This window comes from Bombus fervidus, chromosome 8, assembly GCF_041682495.2.
Source record: "Bombus fervidus isolate BK054 chromosome 8, iyBomFerv1, whole genome shotgun sequence".
Lineage (NCBI taxonomy): Eukaryota > Metazoa > Arthropoda > Insecta > Hymenoptera > Apidae > Bombus > Bombus fervidus.
Window position 1 is genome coordinate 8,582,980 of NC_091524.1, and position 20,146 is coordinate 8,603,125.

The following is a 20,146-nucleotide window of genomic DNA, read 5'->3' on the forward strand; positions in this document are numbered from 1 at the left end:
CCAGAAATTTGAATCCTTTGGGGAAACCGGGCATCAGACGAACCCTTTGCAATTCTCACGATTCCATAAACTTTGCTTCAAATTAATTCACGGATTCGTACCTTATTTGAAAGTCGAAGATTCTGGTTCTTAAAAAATATACATTCTTCTTCCAAATATACAACAAAAATCTATCGATTAATATTAATTTTGTCTTTTTTTACTATCGTACTTGTCCCATCTGATTTTTCATTCTGTACTTATTCGTCACGTATTTTCGTATCATCTCATGTACTTATCCTCTTTTATGATTCGTCCTAAAGATATTCATATTATAAAAGGAAATAGGAATAGCGTTCACATTCCCCTGTTAGAGAAGATATCTATTATCATTCAACGTTTGTTTCATCTTACTCTCTATACTAAAAACATCGCTTATAATGACACATACACTGGATACGTAAACTTGTCACTCATACACGTCAAGCATACTTGAAATTTAAATTTACCCCGTTCTTAATCGCTCAAAAGATATTATTTCACGAAACGTAGAAACGACAATCAACCAAATTTACGATCTTCCTCCCAATCGCAAAGAAATTCAATATCAAATTAAACAAAAGAAAAGTCAGATAGAAAAAAAAGACAGCAGGTTAAAACCAGCCAACATTTTTCAATTTCCCAAATCTTCGACTTCTATCCTCACCCTTGGCTCTAAGGCCGGGTGCAGACGAGAGACTTTTTGACGCTGCGTCATACGTTTTTCATTATTTTCCCGATCGAAAACAACGTATATCGTACGACACAATCGTTGGAAGAGCAGAGAAACAAAGTTCTTCTGTCTCACAAAAGAAACATACGCGTACACGCGTTTCCTCGTTCTTCCAACCCGCTGCCGCTACGACGATTTAACGTGTACCGCTCGTCTGCATCGGGTCTTACGCCCACGATACGTCAACGATAAACGCCAAACGCAAACTCGAATCAAACATGCAAAATATTCACCAATATGCGTAAACGATGTTCAGGAAGAACACGGCCGGCAAAACATGATGGAACGAAGACGAGGCCAGCGTTGCACGTTTTTCAGGTGGCAAGGATGGGTGTTAAGGTCCCAGTGCTGTCGTCGCCACCGTCGAAAAATCCAAACCATCGCTCGTCTCTCACCCCCGGTTGTTATCGCCAGCGTGCCGTTCGTCGAGTCAAGAAGGTGTCATCGCAACGAGGAACGAGAGTCGCACCACGGCCAACCACGAGATGCGAGTGTCAGAGAAGGAGTTCAAGAAGAGGAAGCAACCCATCAGGGGAACAACGAGCGTCGTCGTCGTCGTCGTCGCGTATGTTGCTCGCGTCTCGGCAGCCGTTGCTGCGACAGATGTTCCGCACGACGTTTGAGATACTCGACGACGAGCCGTTTGGCTCCGTTCTGTTGTTCGCGGCCGAAATATGCCGGAATATTCGCCTCGCGAGAGGAGTTGCGCGCCCGCCGTGCACTCGTCTCTTTTGTCCTCTTCCTCCCTGAGGACGACGACTCGTACGACCTTCTTCTGCCGCTCTACGAGCCGTGGTCGCGTTGGATCACCACTTAAAAATCGTCTTGTAGCGTCAGAGCGAGCAGGACGCGTACGAAGGTTCGTTCTCAGGAAGGCAGAAGTCGCGAATGGATCTCCGTGTGTACGCGCGTGCTGGACCGCGAAGAACAGAAGTTGAACGAGATTGGATGACCGTACGCAGTACCGATGATTGTAAGATAAATGACGCAAGGCTAAGGTAACGAAGGGTAGCGAGAATCGTATGAGTTCGTTTGGAAGTCGGGGAAAGAAAAGACGCGCGTAGACACGGAGCAGGGGCAAAGGAGAAAGAGCATCGCGCTGTAGGTTGGCCGATCTTTTTTTATCGGAGACGCTGGATGGAAGGCGTACGGAGAAGTTGGCGTGGTAGTTGGTTGGAAAGTTGATCTTCTCGGAATCGAACGTGATAGAGGAAGATTGTCGTTCGACCTCCTGTATGCGAGGCGAGTAACGATCGAGGCAAGAGACGAAGGATGGAAACCACGCTCGTGTGCGGTCTCCGTCAAAGAGAACGGAGATCAAAGCGGAAAAACGGAAATAATTTATACATGTCGATGAAAATGATTTGGAAGGAACGAGAATAAAAAGAAGGGTGAGGGTAATAAGGGAGGAATATTAGAAAATTATTTTCTTTTTTAAATCATTTTCACCGCGTATATACGTTGCTTCTGTTTCTTCGCTTTGTTTTCTGTTCTCTTTGGCGGAGACCGCTAGATCGTGATGTTTCGCTCCTCCGGCAAAGAAGCAAAAGGGGGAAAGTAAAATAAAAGAAGAAAAATTTTAAGGCAGCTGGCCTGTCGGTACGGCGGAGCTTCCGGTTTTAGGATTCATTAGATTCTTAAGAAGTTCGCCCTGGTGGATGCACGGGCATCCCTTCGCGCGCGTAAAAAAAAAATGGGGGCGGGGATACTTAAATCGTAAGTCGAGCTAAGCTTTAGGATTAAGGCGTAAGTTATATCGGAGAATTTATTTAATATACGCATATATATTATATATATATTATTAATTAATTAATTAAAATTATGATTATTACTATGAATTATTATTATGAATTATTATTACTATCGTTATTATTACTAATTATTACGATGATCATCGATACTATCGAATACGATACACGATGTTAATGATGATCATAATAATAGTTCTCGCGACACCTATGGAAGGGAACATCGCACGTCGAGCGAATCGTTTTCCGCCCACCTGCAAGCGAAACTGTTTCCTCCGCGGTAGCACACGTTGCATTCGAACGAATTTAACCGGTTTATCGAACATCGACTAAGTCTGTACGTTTTTTTAGAACACGTTTAGCCTCATCCTGTATTCCAGCAAAACTGACGACAGCTTCTGATCCTCGACCAGCTAATTCCGATTAATCAAATATTTCATAATTTCCAACGTAATATTCTTTCTAGGATTCAAATCGATTCTAGTTAGGAACGATATAATTAAACTTAAATAATCCATTTGAACTAATGAGAAGTAACGAATGAAAAATAATTGAAAGATAGAAGAAAATGATTGAATTCAAGGCATGAATTAGCTGGTACCGATCATGGACCAAGGTTTTCAAGGAATACGACCTAGAAATCCTTCCTCTAATCCCACAAATTCGCAGAAACCATTCACCCTTTCCCAGAGAATCGTCATCGATGTTCTAAACATCGAGGATTCTCTATAAACTAGAACGTGTGTTTCTCGTTGCCACCAAAGAGAAAAAAAAAAAGAAGGTGGCACGCACACTCAAACCAAGTGAATTTTAATCTCTGGTCACTTGTGAGAACATCTTCCGAGTGTTTTAACTTTGTTCCCCTGACCAATCTACCCGGATGGGTATTTTAAATTCTCGTTCGACGAGAGCTCGATTCGCCGATTTCCACGCGACCGTGCTAACCGCGGACAGCGATTTCGCTTGAACGACGTCCACGAGACGGATCCGTGCATCCTATTTGTTCTTCGAGGATGATGACCTAGAACAGAGAGAAGGAAAAGAATGGGTAAAATGGCACGCTCGACGAGGCAGAGGAATCTCTCGAGGCTTCGTGAGCCTCGACCGCGCATGAAGGATCTAATAGCACATATTATACAATTATATCGATAAACCATGACATGTGTGCTCGTTTTGGACGTGCGATGCGTACACCTCAACCAGTTTCCGAAGAGGCATTTTAACGCGTGAGGAAATTGCGGGCAACGTTCTCGAGAAGAGACGAAGCAAACGGAAATGGGGGAGAATGCTTGATCGATCCGTGCGTAGGTATTTACATTGTGTACGAGTTATCGTGATCAAGAGGAACGGGATGAGGGATGACAAAGCGAGGGAAAACGGGAATGCAATAACGGACAGAACGTTCAAAGTCCTCTGAATCGCGTGAGAATGGTTGGAGGGAAAGCAAAGGGAAAGGCCAAGCGAACAGACACACGCATGACACGTCTAATAACGTTGATCCTCTATGATTTTAATGTGTGTTCTTGCTACTATCCGACGTAAGTCTGGGCCACAGCCACACGCTGTTCGAAACTGGTGCCGGAAGTGGAGCCTTTAATATCTTTGGAAGGACGTATCACGAAGGGGATCGTAGGGTGGACAGAATGGTGGGCGAATATCAGCAAATTGTCTCGTAGTTACGTTGTAGCTTTTATTTTTCTTTCTCTATTTCTTTTTCTTAAGGGTCTGCTGGATGCGAGAGATGTTTGAGAAACGGTGGAATCAAAGCGTTCCAAGGTGGATACTCGTGTGCCATAAAGTCCACCAGCGGAGAGATCGAACCTCGGTACACGTGACTTCCCAGTGGTTAGCTCTTCCTAGCTAAACGCGAGCGTGTTGAGTTCAAGCTGACGGGTATCAGTGCCAAACTATAATTCCTTTACGATTCTTGCGGTCTCTTCGCTCGAAGATCACCTGACCCCACTGTACGTAACTATAGTTCGTGAGACAGAGCGTAGATACGTAGCTAATTTTAATTGATCGATCGTTTTATGATTTGACCTTCGTTTTACAATTGTACATTGCGCGTATCGATCTTTCGCCTCAAGGTCGACTGTTTTTAAGAATCTCAATCGCGATGGCGCCATCTGTGTCGGTCGATGAAAAAACGACAGTTTCGCGACGTTTCTTTTATTCCCTCCTTTTCTTTTTTCTAAGTTAATTGCTTCTCCTTCCTGTGCTAGTTGTATACTGAGTTCTCCACGTTTTCCCGTTATTTGTGACTCCCGAGTGCATGGCTGGCTGGCTCCTCCTTCATTCGTTGAAGCGTTCCCGCGCTTATCGTCGCGTCCCCGCGACGTCATCTCCCCCGGCCGTGGCCAGCTTCGTAAACGATTGCAGCCACGGGGCTGCGCCACGCTCCTCGTCGTGTAATATTTCTAGTAATAAAGCGGTTTCGCGATCGAGTCGCGGGCCTTTCTCGTCGTTTTCGCTGTTTTTTCTACCTCCTCTCTCTAGAGATCGATGAAAAGCGGAAGAGAAGACGAGCGGGTATCGCGGCGAAAAGCATGCCACTGTGAAGGGAGAATTAATGGAAAGTCACGTTAGGTGAGCAAGGGCCCGTAACGAAATATTTAGGTGGAAGAAAAATTGAGGAAAAGGCATGGTAGGAAAGAAGGTCACTTCCGGCAGCCAAATGACGACAGCGTGCAAGAATTACGGTCTGAAACATAATAAAGATAATGAAAGAATATTATTATAATGAAAATGAATTAAATAAAATATATGTGTGTGTATATATATATATACAAAAAAATATATTGTGTATGTATATATAAACGCATGTACGTATAAATATATATATATCTCTTCTCACTATGGATAAAGATATACAGTGAATAATATAATTCTATCTCTCTTTGCTACCAAGTTGTACTTATTCTTAATTGATTTACTTGTACAAAAGAAATGTGTTAAATAATAATGAAATACAATTATATATATATATAATATACAGCTATATAAATAATACATATACATAAATATAAATATATATATATAAATATTATACATATGATATAGCGTTAATTAACTATTATTATGATTATTATTACGATCATTGTGAGATACGGTTATTCTTACTTATTTGATTATTGTCATTATATGATTATTCTTATTATTATTATCATGACTATTATATTGTATATCATTATTCCTATTAATTATTACCGTTATATCGTTAACGACGTTATCGATGCTATATTTAATATTCTCACATCGTCTCACTATCGAAACGCAAAAGAATAAAAAATATATATATATATTACAAAGTACATAAGAAGTGTGAGTGAGTGTTATACGGAGTGAAGAAAACGAAATAAAAAAAGAAATCAGAGCCGTTGGTAAAGTTAATATACAACAAAACGTGTATATTATCTATTACTGCTGTTCGATATTGTGATGGTCGTTACAGCTGCGTTACGACGAGGGTGACACGATAATGGTGATTCAGGACCATGTAATCGAGAATCCACTTGTCCTCTGCTATACTAAAAGCTCGACTTTATCCGTCGCTTTCTGCTCGCACGATAATCGCGTTTCCCTGTTGTTTATCCTTTTCTTTTCCATTCTGTCTTTTTCCATTATACAAACAAACAGAATTCTTATATTCGTGTATAATAATAAAAAAAAATATATAAATTTGTTCAGTGTGTGTTTTACCGTATCGCAAGTTTTGATTGTTCGTCTCTTCGCGCTAGATCCGCCATTTTTCGTCACGTGACGAGTCTACATTGTTTCGCGCGATGTTCCTCAGCTTCCGGTGTACGGTTCTTTCAAATGTAATCTAGTAATCTACTCACAACGTCGAATATTTCTGTACGCATCATCGAATTTTCTATTCCCCTTGATAAACTCAATCTCTACCAATTTTTCATTTTCATCATTGGGAAATATCGTACTGAAACGATAGTTATACACGAAAAAAAAAAGAAGGAAAAAAGGGGATACGGATGATGATCCTTTTGGGCATGTGTAAAATCAGAGGATAAAGAAGAACGCGTACAATTAAATAAGACACCTATGGCAATACCCTGTAATTAAGACGTGTACAGCGTCGAGCACAATTGCTAATCGAGTTTTATCATTAATTACCGTCGTTCCGCATACGTACAGTGTAGTACTTAATCGTTAGCGTTACCTAATTGCGCTCAAACAAAGGAAAATGGTAAAAGAGAAAAGAAAGAAAATAGGAGAAAGGGAAAATATGCTAGAACGATGAATTTATTATCGGGGCCCTTGTTTAACGAAGCGTTTTTTTTTTTTTTTTTTTTTCTTATATCGAGTGATAATAAAGCGGTAATCAAAAACAAACAATGCGAAACGATGGGAGAAAAGAAGAGATGGACAGAATTGATAATGATTCCTGAACGCGAACCGTGTCCCAACGTACGTTTTTATGCAGTCGCCTCTTTAAAACAAACATATTGTACATATTTGTGCGGGCGTTTTGATCCTAACATGTATCGTGTCGTAGAAATCTTTTTAGATAGGTTAATGAAAAAAAATCCATAAAGGAATGGAGAAAGAAAGAAATCAATGATCGATCGTCGATAAATCGTTGAAAACCTTATCGACTCGGCTCGGATCACCGTGGATCGGTAACGATATTCCATAAGCGCGTGGATCGTTACCAATCCGGACGAGGGATCGATCCTGTCACGATATAATCAGATTTAGTCGTTCGTTTCGATCTTATTGAACGGGTGTGTCAAAGTGCAATTTGTAACTGTGTCTACGATAGCAGGGCAAACGCAATTATAATTGCAATTATAATTGTACGATTTGTCGAACGAACGCGTACAATGCCGGTCATTTTTGCGTTATATGCCGAAGAATGAAACGTCTCGGTAAAAATACAGGATCGTCCTTTTTGACGGTCGTATCCTCCAATCAAATGGAAGATATCCGAGTATTAATCGGATCCTTCGAGAAAGGATACGATCATCGTTTGTTACACCCGAACCGTCCTCGTTTTCGTAATTACAGATCTACGTCGCTCTTTGCCTACGCGATTGATGCATTTTATCGATAAAGTAAATAACGCTGATTCAACGAACTTATCGACTCGAACTTGGTTACGTGTTTTTCTAAGCAGTTTCAGAAAAAGATGAAAAAGAGATGTTAAACGACATCTAGAAGAAAATATCAGAGGAAATGCATACGTCGGTGTAGCAAAGATCGCTAGAGAATGAAAGATGAAAAACGAGAACTGTATTATAATGTAGAAGCGTGTATATCGTTAAGCTTACGATTGGGGTTGTCCCAAAGCCTTTCTCTTAGATTTACAATGTGCGCATCCACTGAAACATCCTCTCGACTCCCGGATCGATTCTCCCTTTTATTTTTCTCTCTCACATTCTGAGTCTCATCGTTGTACGAAAGAGTACGGGTATAATAACGTAACGTGCATTAAATATGTAACTTTACGCGATACGACATCCACGACTATATCACATGCTGGATCGTGTGCGCCACGTTCAGGAGAATTTGAAAAAGACCGTTGACGATAGACAGTGTACTTTCTGTTGTACCATTCATTCAGAAAATATCTACATCTTCCTAGAATGTAGAACAAACGATAGACGAAAGAGACGTATTCTTTAAGCGATAAAGAAAAAACACAAAAAGAAAGATCGCAAACGTATGCACTAGTAAAACTAACGTGTAATATAATCGTGTATGTTTTTTAGTGACATATATAACTTTACGAATCGAACTTGATCGAATGGGAAATCGAGCAGCGAGGGTGGATCAGCGATCTCTTAGATTGTTACGAACTCGTTCGAGATACTTTTTGCCCCTCCGTGATACGAACAAGGAGAACAGCTAAAACGAGTATTTTACCATTTTATCTACATTTTTCAAAGACACGCACTCTTTTTCTCTATCTCTCTTTATATCTCTTTCTATTTCTGTCTAATGTTATTCCGCGATTTGTAGCGCCACCCGAAGTCATATGCGTCGATGTTTAGTATCTAGATTTTTCGATAAGAAAGGAAGTCGAAGGAAGGGCAGAACGAAGAAAGGGGAAAACATAAGAAATATCGAAAGAAATATCTGCGATTGCATTATTGATTATCAAGGAACCACATGTAAACGCTTTAATGAAAAATACACCTGAATTTTTAAGAATATTAAAAAGAAAAAGAAGAAAGATACCAAATACAATCTGCACCGGAAATTTTGCAGAGTTCCTTTTTTTCTTTAACGTATCTTCGAACAAATTAGATACCTTCGAAATGATGATGATAATAATAATAATAACAATAATAATAATAATAATAATAATAACGAAACTTGTCTTTCCAACACCTTGTTTCTCAAAGGACGCGACAAAGAGAACTTTTTTAACCATCTTCGTTAATTCTTCGAATTCTATCTGCCAAGGGAGGAAACCACGCAAGTAAAGAGAGAGCAACCGTTGTTCAGATACTCATCGAACCTCTTTCGATAATCGACAAGCAATACAATAGCCTCATTGGCGCGTACAACTCGATAAAATGGCGCACGTTCGGGGAACAGAATTTTTGCGATGACTTATAGACGGTTATATACATGTATATACGCATATAATATGTATACATACCGAATTAAGTTACATGCATTCTCATCTCTTTTATATACATATATAGACACACACACGCACGCGCGCGCGCACACATACACACAGACATGCACGTAATAGAGAAGAGAAAAGAGCGGGGGTAGCGATATACACGATGAGACAGAACACAAGATCATAAACTAAATACTAAATATACATATAATATACGATATAATATATATAACCAGATGTTCAACCAAGGGAAACTTTTCCCGTACGAAGCGGATCCGCAAAATTTTGAAAGTATCTTGTCTCAAGAGGGAAAGGTTTCCCCATCGTTGAACGAATCCGATCGATTTAATATAATTTTGCTAAAAGGAAAGAGGAAGAAAAAGAAGAAGAGGACGAACCAAGAGAATTGAGAATCTGGCCACGTTCTTCGTCGTATTTGGCACGATGCCTGAAAGTTTTATGAAAGACAAATTTTTGCTACCTAGTACCGGATACCGTTCGGTTGCTTCACCGCAGCGTTCGTTGCGACTCAATGACGAATTCGATAGATCGCGAGTCAAATCGATTTTTCCCCCACATCCAGAAATTAGAAGTTCTCGACGATACCGAACAACGATTCTCTATCACAGAAATCTACGACGAGTTTGCGTGGTAAATTTTACGCGAGACAACCGCGATTTCTCATTTTTCAAATTGCTTTCACGTAAGACAGATTCATGTACATACTTATGATAAGTTAGATTGAGGAAAAGCTTCCATGTTTTAAACAAAACGTCGTACAATGGTGCGAAATATGTTTAATGTAAACACAATCGGTCGAATTCACCGACAAACCACTTTTATGTACCTGTTACGACTGATTATTGCGTATTATTGCCGCGACAGTAAATATATACATATACATATATAGAATTTTGTGTGTGCGCGTGTGTGTATATATCTATATACCATAACGGTTCACCGTTATTTTGTAATTATCGTTAAATGTCATTGACTGCTTGCTAATCGCCGATTTGTGATCCACCATTAATCTTATATCGGTAATCGTATGTACATATCGAGTTAACAAGGAAAACAAAAAAATATAAAAAATATAAAAAATATAAAAAAATATAGACGAAATATTTTAAATCGTTGTGTCGGAATCAGTTATATAGATCAAGGAATATAAGACTGGAACATAAAATTATAGACGAAAAGGATAGAGGACTTCCGATTGTATTTAAATTTGATTGATTACATTTCCACGCATCTTCTGCACTGCTAATTATGAAGATTATTCATCAGTTTAGTCAAGATGTCCAATTTCTTATTGAAAAGATAATTAGATGATTACCCATGAATTCGTTAGAATTTATACAATTAATTAAAATGGAAATATTTTAGTACGAAAAATATTTAGTACTTATTTTACTATTTGTTAATGAAATAATGTTTAACTAAATATTTGGCATATATTAACTGTCATACTTCAAATAGTATTTCAATAAAAATTAGGCATAATTTACCTCAACAATTATCCCACAATGATCTCCTTAGTGACAGTATGTTACGTCTCTATATTCCTAGATTCATAAAAATGATGGCCAAGCGACAGAAAGAAAACAGGCATTACGAATTGTCATTGGATGTATTGTGAACTTTCGTTTCTTCCGTATGCGAATAAAACTGCCTTTCCGATAATGGGAAACAGTTAACTGAATAGATATACTGAAAGAGTAAAGAGTTCTAATGAAACAAGGGTAAAATCGATCGAATCAAAGGGTAAGAATCGTGAGTGAAGTATTACGATGAAAGAGAGAGGTTAGTTGGGGTAGGAAAACGCGCTTCGTCGCGATTTGAATTAATTTTTCCAGGGAAATCGTAGCCTTAGTCTTCGTTTCTCTCATCAGTTTTATGCAATGATAACGGCGGATACACTTGTATATATCTACCATGCTCGAAAACGAAGAAAAGAGAACGCAATGGACGTAATGATAGGTGAAACGACAAAGTAACGAAACATGATGTCATTTGAAGTATGTTACGTATGATCCCCGTGATTATAACGGATGTTTACTACGAAAATCAACGAAATCATCGTATTCGCACTGATCGTTCGATCGTTGTTGAGTACATTGTTGAATCGATTAGATAAGATACTACGAAATATGATAGGTTTGTTAAAGGTGTATCCGCCTAGTTTGCACAAAACACTGCATGAATCATAATCGAACTTATATTCGCGGCATTCAAAGAATGGCATTCAACGATAAAACTGTACATACGCACGTTTACTATTGTCTATTTACTATTACGAGAAAATCTTATTCCTAAGACCTTCGACTACATATGTGATTTTATCGAAATGAGAATAATTCTGGTAATGGGGACGATGACAGTAACAACAAGAACAAGAAAAATGCAAGAAAAAAGCAAACTGCATTGCATACATTGTTTAGCGCCATTGTGAACTTCTATCCCTTCTTACGAGATAAGCATAACTATATTTGTTTATATATACATATACACGACAACATACGTATAGAAAACATTACGACTATTATTATTATTACTATTATTCTTATTATTACCATTACAATGATTATCATTATTATTAAATATGGCCACTATGTCTATTATTATGATTATTATCAGTAAACGAAAAATGAAAACGATGAAGGTACGACGGATAATTGCTAAAAATTAAATGAAAGATCTTACTTATACATAATTATAAATACGTCATGATGACATATTCATAACAATTAATTATTATGATAAAGTAATAACATTATTATTATTACTATTATAAATACTACCCTATTCCCATTTGTTGTGAATGTTTACGTTGTTTTATGATATTCAGAATATTCTAAAAATAAAGTCTATAATTTCCACGAATACATTAGCATTTCTTTCCTCCATTCTATTTCCCAGGAATTTTATATTAAATTCCAGATTATAGCAATCAAAATTATGTTACAATACTAACGCGTTTTTTCAGTACAATCATATCAATACGTTTTATGTAACCTTAACTATACTTTAACTATCTTATTTATCTCACGTACTGGCATAATCATAGATATTACAGATTAAATAGAAAATAACATTCGCATTAACTTAAGTGCGCACAGGTATTGTCACTTCTAAAACTATTGCATTGTTTTATGTTATTTTTAATAATATTTAATTACAATAGTTGCAATATATAATTATCTTAAACGATAAAAAATCATGTAGTAATCCTTCTTCGGTATTTATATCATTCGATATTATTAGACTGCGGATTTTTACGCAAATTTATATTTTTTTAAATATAATTAAAGTGGTACATCCTTGATAAAATGATTATGCCTTAAATTGAATCGTGACTGCGTGAAATCCTAAGAAACCATGAAAAGACTCGTTTAGACATAGATAGAGCGTCTGGAAATTTCCGAAGATAATTCCTAGCAGAGTCAGCTCTTGCGCGTACTCGTAAACGAACAACTTCAAGCAGAGAAATTGACATAAGTGCGCGTGCACGGAATAAGCGCGGCCACTTTCACGTTATTTTTTGTGCATTTCTGTTCGCGTCGCTCCTATTAGGCCACGTCAAAATTAATTTCTTCGTTATCTGAAGTGCAACGTGTAATTTTCCGATGATCGAATTCACCGTAAGGAAAAATGTGAAGAATGTATTGTAGCTGGCAACGTTAGTGTACCGAGGCCGTTTGACAAAACAGATAGTACACAGCTCAAGTACTATTTTTATTCCAGTTGTTAACCTCGGTCGACACACTCGCGAAAATGTCATTCGAAGGGAAATACAACGCAAAAAGTCCCGGTGAGTTCTCGGCAGGGCAACAACTCCTTTTTATTTCATTTGTTCGTCGTTACGATCACGATTCATATCAATAAATAATACACACTGCATACGTATTTCTACGATTCTACAAAACGCTTGTTATCTAGAAAAATTGGCTCCACGTTATACGTGTCGCCAAACTTCCTTCTACAATATATATTCCGTGAAAATATATTTCATTTTCTTGAAGTAATTATAACTGATTAAATGCATTTAATGATTTTTTATATGCAACATCATATTGGTCTTTTACATCATCTAAGAAATGAAATTTCAGCTGTGAAAAGATTAATGAGAGAGGCCCAAGAGCTTCACAAAGCTACGGAAGAATATTATGCATCTCCTTTAGAAGATAATCTTTTTGAGTGGCATTTTACTGTGCAAGGACCACCATCCACAGACTTTGAAGGTGGTGTTTATCATGGTAGAATTTTATTGCCACCGGAATATCCTATGAAACCTCCAAATATCATATTATTAACAGTAAGCAATGTTAATACTAAATATCCTTGATTTTTAATCTATGCATTGCCATTCATTGCATGTCATTTCAGCCCAATGGCCGTTTTGAAATCAATAAAAAGATTTGCTTAAGCATTTCTGGGCATCATCCGGAAACATGGCAGCCTTCATGGAGCATCAGAACAGCTTTATTGGCTTTAATTGCTTTTATGCCAACACCAGGAAATGGGACAATCGGATCTTTAGACTATAGTAAAGAGGAAAGGCAAAAACTTGCAAAAAAGTACTTACAAAAAGTTGACATAATTTTGCAATTTTTATACTGTTAATAGACATTATTAATAATCAATAAGATTAAAAACATTAATAATGATTATAAAAATGTTCTGCCATAGATCACTAAACTGGCAATGCGATACTTGTGGGAAAATTGTTGATTTATTGTCAAAGAACACAGTTAAAAAACCTATTACAGTAGAAGAACAAACTATGTTAAACACAATAGCATTAAAGGTACTTTTTTATTTATTATCATATCAACTGATAACGTGTCATGTATTTTAAAATACTGTACTTTTAGGCTGATGACTCACCAACATCAGACACATCTTTTTTAGTCAATTCAGATAGCGTTTCAGAAAATCAATTGAGACAACGTAGCACCGAGCCGATTACTAATGAGAATCAAGATCTACAGCAATCGGATGTCATATTAAATCAACAGGTGGAAACAATGTCATCTTCGAACGATTTATTCTGGAGCATCCTGATCGCTTTCTTGGTCTCAGCGATAATTCTACTTGTTTTGCGACGGCTATTTCTTGTTTAAATTATTCTAAATGTAACAAAACGTTGTAATTGTAAGTATGTTAACAAAACAAAGTAAATTTTATGTACATTTTATGAAACACTTTTAAAATTAGAAAAGGATGTCAAATATATACACGCCAGAAATAATCAGAACTTCATGAAAATAATGTATGACAGAGATTGCACTGATATATTTACTTTAGTACACAACTGTCTCTTACTCTTACAAAAAAGTTGTTCACTATAGAAACTAATTGTTTTGATGAGCATAAAAATGATAAGAATTATAAATTGCGTTAGTATTACTAGTATTTAATCGTCTTTTAGATGTCTTTATGTCTTTTTGATATACAATATATACTTACAAACTTTGATTTAAAAATAACTCTATTCTCACTAATAAAAGAGTTACAAATTGCATTTAACGCGCATATTTAGTTAATACTTTGCATATAACTCTTTAGTTATATATATATTAGATCGGTTTAAACAAATATATGTATTACTTTCATCAAAGTTTTATCATATCTGTACAAAAATGACCAAACATTTTTTAGACACATCTACTTTACAATAAAATTAATATCTTTCATGGAGGTAAATTTTAATGTCATATTGCTATAGCCTGAAACTATAATAATGTATTTTTTTTCTTCTTTACTGTTATATAAATGTAGATAACTCGTGTTAGAAATGTATATAACTAATATAAATTTAATATAAGTTAAACAAGTTATTATGTTGTATTTCACGAAACTGTGCACATAAAAATCAAAAAAAAAAAAAAAAAAGACACCAGTTATAAAAAAAATATTTAATTGCAGTACAAATATAATATCAATACTTTCTATCTTTCTCAATCCAAAAATGTATTCCATACTACAGAAATTATATATGTATATTACTCACATAATATTTAGCTAATGCATAATTAAATATTAGTACTAGATATATGAATGATATATGTGTTTAATATGCATATGTATTTAAACACTAAGATTTGGAGCACTGCATATTATGACCTGTTTTAAGCTTCAATATATAATAATAAACATCTAGAATTTTTTGCATTATAAATATACAAAAATAAAGTATCATAGGACCATATTAAACATGGTTTCATTATATTCATGTGTAATAGCTAATTAAAGGGAAATTAAAAATACGATGGTACTCGAGTAGAAAGTACACCTTGTTTGTCATTTCTTCTTGCATGTACATAAAAATATAATAAAGTAATTATTTACTAAAGCATATAAACATATTCATTTTAACATCTATCATAATATAATAGTTTTCCTTTTAATTCATGTTCACATTCAACTTTATACTCGTTGGCCGATTTTTATATGCTGAATAAACATAATATGATAACCCTTAAAAAGAATTCGTATATCGAACAGAAACACGAATGAAAATGTATCTCATCAGGTCATATGCAATATTAGATTTAAAAACGATTCGTCATTGATGATAAATAAAATTTATGCAATTTCTTGCATTTTATGCTATGATTCTATACGAAATTCCATTTAGACAAATAAAGATACTAATAAAAGATACCGTGTTTTATAACGGTTTTATTACATATTTTATTTAATTATACCAATATTAATAATTGTATTTAATACGTAAGCAAACGATGTACAGTGTTGACTTTTACATATCGCAAACCCACAATGAAATGTGAACGGCTGTGCACGAAATATAAATATTATTTCGATCTCTAATGCTAGGCGCAGATAAATATATTCTTAAAGCCAACAGTGATAAATTTTGTTTACAACTTCAAAACTGATACAATTATAAATTAGTCTTCTATACGTGAAACATATATATAACGCTATCCAATATTTGGAGTCAAACAATATCAATTAATTCTAGGATTAAATACAAAAATCGATCGATTGAAGTTAAATTCGCTATATAATCATAACTTACATAAAATAATCGTTTCATTACAAAATATTAGCCATGAAAAGATTTAATACTGAAAATATTTTTGGTCCCTATTATGTCGGAGCACTTAAAATTGTTGGAAATTATACTTTTGTATACACATTCGCTAAATAAACGTTTGACAAATAATAAAAAATAATAAACTTCTTGACACATATTTTGTACAGCACTAATTTGCGAAAACGAGAAAAGACAAGTTGCGTTTGAATTTCATATTCTTTGCCAATATTCTTTACATTAGAATCATCAAAGTATCAACTTTACTTAAATCTCATATAAATAATGTATTCATCATTTTTTTATCGATATAGAAACAGATCGCAAGCGTTTTATAATCTTTCTCTTTTATCGTTTAAAGCACCTTTTGACTTTCCTCCATACTAATCAATATGCATCAGTTTGTATATTAGCATAGTGGACACATTTTGTGTTTAAGATTAACATAGGTATTAATGTTAAGCCACATATATTATGCTCAACTAATATTTCTGTGCGTTTATCATGCAATTTAATATAAACCTTTACAAACTTTACTCCTTTTTATTTATATATACATATATAATATGTATCACCAAAACTTAATTTCAATTTTTGGAATTTAAGATAAATTATGACGAGAGATAAAACCTCTGGAGTGCATAAACAGCCATGGCACTGAATCATTAACATACTGCATCTTTATTATTTAACATTTTCATTATTGTTAACGTTATTATTATCTATACAATTGCTGCATACATTTTGATTCGCTCATGACGCAAATTATTATCAAACTTATGATCTTACAAATTACGCAATTGTAAACGCAACAAAGTCACAGATATAATGCAATCAAAGTTTACGAGCATATTAGCGAATTTTTATACGTTTCTGTTTATTGTAAGGCAGCCTACCTCGGTTTGAAAACCATTTATCCATCGATAATCGACACTCTATCTATACTTGTAACCTAATCATCTCATAATAATTTAACTTCAGTAGAAATATGTTTTTGTACACCCAATATGTGTATCAACACTAATATTACATCGATACCGCCTCATCCTCTCCCGCCCTCCCTTTCTCACATTTCGGATTTTACGGAGATTCACAGAATTTCATTGTGACTAGACTTATTTAGACTATTTAATAGCCTTTCTTGTATAAAATATGGCTAATTATACCAACAACAAGCTACAAAAGAAATTTCCTCCGGAAAAAACTGATCATAATTTCACTCGCAAAAAATATATTGCATTGATAGCACCTGATACAATTTATTTTTAATTTCTGTCTTAAAATTTTTCTCCTATCTAAGTTAAATAATGCATAGTAAACTTTCCAAACATAAGAAAATTTATATTGTTACTATGATGATATGTACTGTTTAACCATTTGAAGCACAATTGGCCATTTATATAGGTCCTTTTTTACTATGGTATTTGGATAGAAAATTTATCTTTTATACAAAATTAAAAAATGAAACAATTTTTCTTTTCGTGTTACTTTTTTATGCTTCAAAAGGTTAAAGTAGTATAATATGACACTGTATGACGGTATGTGTACAGAAAAAAAACGAGATCTATATCGTTCACAGCAAACTAATCTAATGAAAGAAAAATATCTTTGGTTTAGAAATAAATAAGTAATATGAGTATTAAATAAAGTATTAAAATAATATTAAAAAATGAGGTTCTTTTAAAAGATATGATGCAAAAATTATCAATAAGAAGAAAGTTATTGTCTCGTGGAAGTCGAGCGAAATCAGAATAAAAGTATTTGAATACGTCGCAAAATTATACAATGCAATATATAATATCCCCATCTTTATTTTTTAAACTCAAGATGTCAAATGAAAAAGTTTTTTACGAGTGTAAAATATATATATATACATAATATAAAAAATTCTCGTTTTTAGTTGGCAATTTTTTTTAGTAATAAACTGTTGAAAAGTATTAGCAGATAATATACCTTTCTTTAAAATCTATGTGAATTATATTAACTTATACATTTATGTATATATACCTTGAAACAATATAAATATATCTTCATATTGTTTCAACAATACAAATATTGAAACAATAAAATCTTTTTTTTTTCTTCCTAAAAGTACTTTATATATGTTAATTCCATTGTGTACTCTTTTTTTGTAATACAAAAATACAAACAATCCTGTTTAATTGTAAATGCATTATTTATCAACTAGCATTAGTCCATTCTCCTGTTTCCTTCAACGCTCTATCTGTTAATCTTTCTATTTCAGTCAAAAGCTGTTCAGTCTCTAAATCAACACATACCATATCGGCTTCTACCGGATCCCATTCTAAACTATTTGGTGTCGACACCCTAGACCAAGGAGATGCTGTCAAACTAGAGGGTTGGCTATTATTTACTGATGTTTGAGTTATAGAACCATCGGTACTCTCAACTTTTTCATCGTCTATAACTGGCAGAGGCATTCCTAAACATACAATGATGTTTTTTCCTTTTATATCTTGTAAATGTATAATATATATAACTTTAGATGTTGATAATTAAAAACATTCCTTTACCTTCATGTTCCCATTCCAAATCTAATGATGAGCCAGGAGTGGAAGAAACGCATGTTTGTTGTTTCATTAATGTTCTTGCATCAAGAATTTGAAGTGGAGTATCTAGACCAGAACTAATAAAATATTTTATTGCAGTTAGTTACTGTTTTGTAGTGTACTGTTTTAGTGATTCAGATAGGCATTGTACCTTGTAGAAGCATCATTCCTAGAGTTTAATCTGGCATATTTATTAGTACCCTTTGACCATGCTCCATCTTCCAATAATTCCAATGTTACAGGAACCCCATGTTTTTTCTACAAATATATTATAAACACTGGAAACATTTTCTTGATAATAAGAAAGTAATAATTAAATGAAGTCATTGAACAATGTAATTAGAATCAATAATCACATTAATAAATAGACTTACTATGCTCAACAAAATATAAAAAAAATTCTAATAGACTAATCCATTTACCTTGAACCGGTTTAAGGAGAGAAACGATAACAGGCTATCCAGGAAGCATAACAATGAAGCATGTAATTAATACAACAAAAATTAAATATTGCCCTAAGCTCAATACAATTTCTTACGTTTTTGATCCTCTAGGTTGTTCTGCATCTCCTTTGTCATCTATAAACTAGAAAAAAGTGATTATAAATATTGGCAATATAATGAATAACTTCATTATTTTATCATTAGTAGGATCATTAAAATCTTCAATCAACTGCAGAATTATATGTACCTCAACTTGTTCGTCTCCTTGGTAGGACATACTGGTGTGTCTTTGATAAAACCTTAAATTCAAATATATACTACATTAAAAAAAAGAAATATACATAATATAATGATGAAAACAGGTATATTTAAAAAAATTAACAGACTGTTGATATTTATATATCTATGAGAAATTGATAGTTGCAAAAATATATAGAATGTATATAATATGTAAAACTATATTAAATATCCAAAATAAAGTGCTTATTTAATAGGTAAAACAAATCTCTATTTAAGTTTAATTTCTTTAGCTATATTCATAGATATATGAAGTTGAATAAACATCCATAGTCTGGAAATGAATGTCAGATGAAGATACCTAAAAAGATACATTTTTATTTTGAGATAAAAGGTACACTTCTAACCTGTACGATAAGGAGTCTGTAACTTTGGAAATGCAGCGGCCGAAACAGGCCCCCATGACCTGTTAACACACGGCGTATCGCCGTCATCTAACTGATGTAGGTGTTCAAATACCGATATTTAATTTTCACGTGATACGTGAAGGATAATGGGAATTAGAAATGATGTTTCATACGAAAATAAGGATAATATCAAACGCGATTCATCTCCTTCGAATACAATGCATCGTAGCAGACCGTAGCTTCGAGCATCTGTCAGTCGCATAGCATACTTGAATGTACTCTTGTCCGCTGGAGTTTTATTTAACACGCTTGCGTCCAAAAAACAAGTTCGCCAA

At 34.6% G+C, this 20,146-nt stretch overlaps 3 protein-coding genes across 7 annotated transcripts in view; 2 read left to right on the forward strand and 1 right to left on the reverse strand.

Annotated features, from left to right (window-relative positions):
* The window catches only part of LOC139990156 (uncharacterized), a 150,565-nt gene extending 143,814 nt beyond the window's left edge, over positions 1–6,751 (forward strand). For 3 of the 4 annotated variants that reach the window (XM_072009130.1, XM_072009127.1, XM_072009131.1), the window contains one exon: positions 1,070–6,751. The gene's annotated coding sequence lies outside the window, so the exon portion shown is untranslated. Of the gene's footprint in view, positions 1–1,007 lie in introns of all 4 variants that reach the window. The other variant, XM_072009129.1, reaches the window with a different exon arrangement.
* Positions 4,667–20,100, reverse strand: LOC139990199 (uncharacterized). Of its 2 annotated transcripts, XM_072009269.1 has the most exons (8): positions 19,812–20,100; positions 19,415–19,466; positions 19,263–19,309; positions 19,147–19,180; positions 18,876–18,982; positions 18,689–18,801; positions 18,434–18,597; positions 4,667–5,200 (listed from the first exon to the last, which is right to left on the reverse strand). In XM_072009269.1, exons 1-8 carry the CDS (start codon positions 19,865–19,867, stop codon positions 5,066–5,068), a joined length of 708 nt encoding a protein of 235 aa, XP_071865370.1. In that variant the 5' UTR covers positions 19,868–20,100; the 3' UTR covers positions 4,667–5,065. The 2 variants fall into 2 exon arrangements, with proteins under 2 accessions (XP_071865370.1, XP_071865371.1); XM_072009270.1 differs by lacking the exon at positions 4,667–5,200 and having other exon boundaries at positions 15,372–18,597; positions 19,812–19,950.
* LOC139990194 (ubiquitin-conjugating enzyme E2 J1) lies at positions 12,611–14,400 on the forward strand. The gene is made up of 5 exons (XM_072009258.1): positions 12,611–12,905; positions 13,204–13,409; positions 13,481–13,671; positions 13,784–13,901; positions 13,969–14,400. Exons 1-5 carry the CDS (start codon positions 12,869–12,871, stop codon positions 14,215–14,217), a joined length of 801 nt encoding a protein of 266 aa, XP_071865359.1. The 5' UTR covers positions 12,611–12,868; the 3' UTR covers positions 14,218–14,400.
* Positions 20,101–20,146: the final 46 nt, after the last annotated feature.